Raw genomic sequence first — 5,349 nt, forward strand, 5'->3', positions numbered from 1 at the left:
GGAAGGACGAAGAAATTAAGAAATAAGGAGTTGATGGAGAAGTAGAAGGAGAAGATAAAAAAGAGAAGAAAATAAAAGCAATGCAAAAAACTCTTTAAAAACCAAAGCAAAGAAACCAAGAAGAGAATGTGCCGGTTTAGAAGAATGACTTACTGTAAATGGAGAGGGATGTAAATCGGTGGGCCACCTTCCTCCTTTACCGTTGTTACGCTGTCAGCCTGTCACATTGAAAAGAGAAAGTTAGGAAAAAAAATGCTACAACTGAATGTGTCATGTAACTCACCGTCCGAAGAGCTGTCCCAATCGTCAAGGTCGTCCTCTGAGTCAGACAAGCTCTGCTCTGCACAGCGGAACCATGCACGGAGCATCATCAACATCTCTATGCTGTCCGCATCTAGGCGACCTCTACGGTACATGGTGATGCCTCGACCAATTGAAAATAGTCGCTCCACTGGTGCACTTGTTGGGCTTACGGCCAGAAATTGGGACGCAATTTTTGTCAAATTCGGGAAGTACCGAGTTCCAACGTCCTTCCACCAGCATAGTGGACTGTCTTCTTCTTCACTGCATGGGATATTTAGGTACTTCTCCAGCTCCTGCCGAGGTGTTGCACGTGGGCGTCGAGACTTACCCGGACGAGTATACTGTCGCTTGGTGGACGCAAACTGACCCAGACGGTGTCTTCCAGCTCCCTCATCCTGCTCTGAATCACACCCAGTAGTGCTCGTTGTGCCCGCACTGTCGAGAAGACCGACGATGAATGAAAGCACGCCTTCACGAAACGACGGCTGCACGACCTCTATCTTGGAGAATGGATTTAGTGTTCCCGCGGTCGCCATTGTCTTGTTGGCCCAAATGACATCTACATATTGCATCAACTTATTATACATGGCAGTACAGGCGGCACGCAACGCTTCCCTCCGCCCGTCATCCAAGGTAGACCCGGCATAAGTCATAGCATGCTCAAGTTGGGCCCTGAGGTCTGAGATCAACGACGTCACGTCAGTGATCGGCAATCTCTTTGCGGAACAGACGTAGTCGGAACCTGCAGAAAGTGGCCCCAAGATACCGATATATTCGTCGATTAAATCCTAGTCCTCTTGACATAATGCGTAGTCCTTACATGGTGTGGCAAGGAACCTCACAGCCATATGGTCGAGCACATCCTTCTTCGCAAGAGCACGCTCTAACATCTTGAATGTGGAGTTCCAGCGTGTGGGGCAGTCTACTTTTATCTTGTTTGCGTAAGGAAGTTCAAACATCTTGCACATATCTACATATTTCTCCATCCTTTGAGTTGACCCCTGAATAGCGTTGGCGATGGCTCTGACCCGTGAGACGGCTACTCCCAGTGGTGCATAAGTCGGTGAACTACAGTCGTCACCTTGCGAGTCGATGAGTTCATTCGTGCGCAACGCAGCATATGGTCGAAGATCTCGGACCCGTAGTGGGCCAACTTCTGGTGCTTTAGGGTTATGTATGATCCTCAGTCCGGCTTGGACTACAAGGTTTAGAACATGTGATACGCACGGTACATGCCTATCCATAGTGAAATCTGGATTTACGGTCCGCAGCTGAGCTACAATTGACGCCATCATAGTTCTGTTGTTAGACACGTTGTCAGTCGTAATGGCACAGAGCTTTGACTCTATCCCATATTCATATGCAACCTCCACAATGAGATTTGCCAGGTTTGTGCCGCAATGAGACCTCTTGATCCGCCGGATAGCAAGTAGTAGATCGCACAGCTTCCAATCGCCGTCGATCCAGTGAGCGGTTATCCCTAGAAGGGAGAGATTGTTTCCTGACGTCCACGCTTCCACTATAAGTGAGACGCTATGAATTCCAGCAAACATCTCTATTAGCTTTATTCGGACTTCTGTATACATGGCAGACGCCGTTGCTTTCACCGCATCAGGGCCAGGGACGTCGCCAACCGACTGTGTCCCGTAGTACCATAATCTTCTGAATGACTTCTTCTTCACAAGTTGCCACGGAAGATCGTTGTCACAAATGAATCTGAGAAACTCTTCCTTCGTCCGCTCCTTGGAGATGCCACATAAGTAAAGCTTCGCTGACAGGAAGTCATACTCGAACAGCCTCTTCTGATTCTTGGGGATGCCCTTCAGTTGATCATGAATTTTGCGATGCGCCTTCTCTACATGTCTCCAGAACACGTTCGTGCTCCTATCCTTATTCCGCCTGATAATGACCTTATGATCGGGGTTTTGCGCTAGACATAACGTACACTGATGCTCGTCCGTGTCGAGTTCGATAAATTGGTCTAAAACTTTAGACCGCTTGCGCCTACCACTTCGAGATGACGCATTGTCATCAATCTCTACCACGTCGCACTCCTCAGACTCCGACACCGTGGCTCTAGCTGTTGACTTCAGAGTGGTAATAGATGTAGATTCCATATCTATAGCAGAAATAAGCACACCATATTTTCGGTCATGTTAACCACAAAATGATTGACCAAAAATTCACAACGTATTATCGTTCATGTTAATCTTTTGTAAGCATGATAGCCAAGGAATTAAATAAAGATGATTGAGCAAATATACCTGGTTGTATCCCCTCAAGCACAAATATGATATTTTTCAAATATTTGAAGATTTTCAAAGACGGGTAGAGAAGCAATTCATTTTAAAAATTATGTATTTTCAATCTGACTGAGTGGAAAATACAAAGGTATCCGTCCAATCTTGAATCAAAAAGGGATAGTACACAAAGTATGTTGTCCTCATAATCCAGATCAAAACGGCACAATTGAAAGAAAGCACAAACAAAGAAAGAACCAATGTGCACGCTGGACAATTAGAAGCCTACAGAGAAATATTATGTCAATTATAAGCATACACCACCTGTGAGATTCATTTAAACAAAAATATTATAAGCACAGACCAAGAAGGTATCCACACACAGAAATATGAGAAGGACAGATGAACCAATGTGCACACATAGAAGAAGTAGAAACAGTACCGGACACGTAGTAATCAAGCACCGCTTCTTAGAAGAAAGGACACGCCGCAGCCAACCCCTACGCTTGCACCGACCTGCAGATAATGATGATATACTCAGATGTTTATTGCATTTCATATTGGATGGAGTTATATGTGGTCACGTATTTATTCAAAAAATTAGATTTCTAGCAAAGTACTCATTCAAACAGAATAATAATGAGAATTCAGAAGCCAAATATATTGAAATACTCTATGGAAATCGACTTCATCAATGAAACAAGATGTCTACAAATGCTTAGCCGACGTCTTCACATACTATCATGACAATTTCCCCATTATATGATGAAATCATTGTCATCCTCATCACAACCATCCATCGGTTAATACTGAACAATCATTGCTAAAACTCATTCGTTCGAGCCCAAACATGGGTCGATCCGGGGATGGCGGTGATGACAACAAATTCATCCTCGTCCACCACAAGCTAAACCCCAAATCGTCGAAAAAGAACCCAAGGAGAGTCAGTATCTCCGATAATGAATAATTTGATTCATTATCGGAATACGTAATCAAACTGATGACGCGTTGACCGCCTGTGGACAATTTTGCTTCATTATCTGGCCTTTTCATCTGATTTCCAAGACACACATCATCGGCCCGCCATCAGCAACGATAAACCCATCCTCATTCTTCCAGGCACAAACATGGATGAGATTGAGAGAGATCGAGAGAGAAAATTAACAAATTAAAATGACAGTTTGAGGGAGATCGAGAGAGAACATTAAAAAATTAAAACGTGAGATTGAGAGAGATCGAGAGAGAAAATTAACAAATTAAAATGACAGTTTGAGAGAGATCGAGAGAGAAATTTAACATATTAAAACGAGAGATTGAGAGAGATCGAGAGAGTTTGAGAGAGGTCGAGAGAGAACATTAAAAAATTAAAACGTGAGATTGAGAGAGATCGAGAGAGAAAATTAACAAATTAAAACGACAGTTTGAGGGAGATCGAGAGAGAAAAGTACATAAATAGATAGATATATAGAACGAAAATCAGATAGGTAGATAGATAGCTAGATATATAGAAGGAAAGATCGACAGATAGATACATAGATAGGTTGAACTTTAGATAGAAAGAACTAAAGAAAAATCGGATAGAAATACCAATACATACGTACCTTGCCGGCACGATTCCGCGTCCCTGTCACGAGCTCGAAGGATCTTGAAGAAGACGTCGAACTCACCGATTCGTGCTCCAGCAGGTTGGTTCCACCTCTCCAAGCCAAGAATGTGCTCGCCACTGGCGAGTCGCCAGACACCAATACGCAGACACGTAGTCCCGCCGATGCGATTTCTAAAAACCTAGTGCAGGCGCGATGATTTTTCATTTTAATTTCGTCCCATGGGATGAAATTTCGTCCCAGGGCCTTGGGACGGATCGAAACATCGACCCAGGGTATGCAGGACGGGACGATGCGGACGACATATCGTCCCGTCCTTCGTCCCGGGGGACTCACCGGATGGTCACGTGGACGAAGCTCGTCCCGTCCTCGTCCACCGTCCTCGTCCGGGACGATCCGGATGTATAAGCGTGAAACAACGAACAACTGGGCAGGTAGAAGGGTGAAGGAAGAGAACTTCCTCATGTGCGTAGCGATTTACACGGAGTACGTACAGAGTAGAGGGGTTGACGGACATACCCACAATTTTTGCCAGTCAAATATATTAGTATTATTATCTCTCGTTAGGAGAAAAACCTCAAACAGTTAGTTTTTTTTTGGTTTAAGCGGGCCTCCAACCAACCCCCCTGGTGGATAAATTTTATATCTACACATCTGTGCTGAGTTTTTTTCTCTTCGGTTGCCTCTAATTCAGGGGTTGAATTTGGGGAGGTGCCTCTTCTTCTTTTTCTTCTTCTTCTTCTTCGTGTTCTTTCTTCTGACAGACAGAGAGACAAATAATGCTAAGCAGGTAAATGTGAATTGGTGAGCAGAAGTTGGAAGAAAGAACATGATATTGTGAGTGTAGGTGCAGGAGTCTGCTGCTATCTTCTATAAAAATTCCCCAAAGAACACACCCCCCTCTACCTTAGATCATGGGTAGTGGGCGGGATGAATGTTCAGTGGGCTGTGCAAAGGGCAGTTTGAAATTTTTGAACCACAGATCGCAAGGACCGCGCGACCGCCCGACACCGTGATTGGATCGTCCCTATAGAAGCGTAGGCAATGCTGGGTCCTTGCGGTTTTCTGGTATTATGAGTTGCCTATTCTATTTATGCAAGTAAAAAAAAATTGAATTATTATGTATCTATTATTATTAATTTTAATAATATTAGTAATTGTATTGAAATGGGTTGGCCTTCATGGTAACATCGACGGGATAA

At 44.1% G+C, this 5,349-nt stretch overlaps 1 protein-coding gene across 1 annotated transcript; it reads right to left on the reverse strand.

Annotated features, from left to right (window-relative positions):
• Nucleotides 1–213: 213 nt before the first annotated feature.
• On the reverse strand, nt 214–4,612 carry LOC144713992 (putative transcriptional regulator tpeD). Its single transcript, XM_078588724.1, has 5 exons — nt 4,484–4,612; nt 4,145–4,328; nt 1,124–2,422; nt 284–1,045; nt 214–218 (listed from the first exon to the last, which is right to left on the reverse strand). Exons 1-5 carry the CDS (start codon nt 4,610–4,612, stop codon nt 214–216), a joined length of 2,379 nt encoding a protein of 792 aa, XP_078444850.1.
• Nucleotides 4,613–5,349: the final 737 nt, after the last annotated feature.

Source organism: Wolffia australiana, chromosome 16, assembly GCF_029677425.1.
Source record: "Wolffia australiana isolate 7733 chromosome 16, ASM2967742v1".
In the NCBI taxonomy this organism is placed as follows: domain Eukaryota; kingdom Viridiplantae; phylum Streptophyta; class Magnoliopsida; order Alismatales; family Araceae; genus Wolffia; species Wolffia australiana.

What these genes read in the sequence shown, in the direction of transcription:
- LOC144713992 (XM_078588724.1), bottom strand. Translation starts at nt 4,612, where the DNA reads ATGAGGAAGTTCTCTTCCTTCACCCTTCTACCTGCCCAGTTGTTCGTT. An exon ending in CGCGGAATCGTGCCGGCAAG is followed by an intron (nt 2,423 to 4,144) that starts GTACGTATGTAT and finishes TTTCTGCTATAG; the next exon opens with ATATGGAATCTACATCTATT. An exon ending in GAGGTTCCTTGCCACACCAT is followed by an intron (nt 1,046 to 1,123) that starts GTAAGGACTACG and finishes CACTTTCTGCAG; the next exon opens with GTTCCGACTACGTCTGTTCC.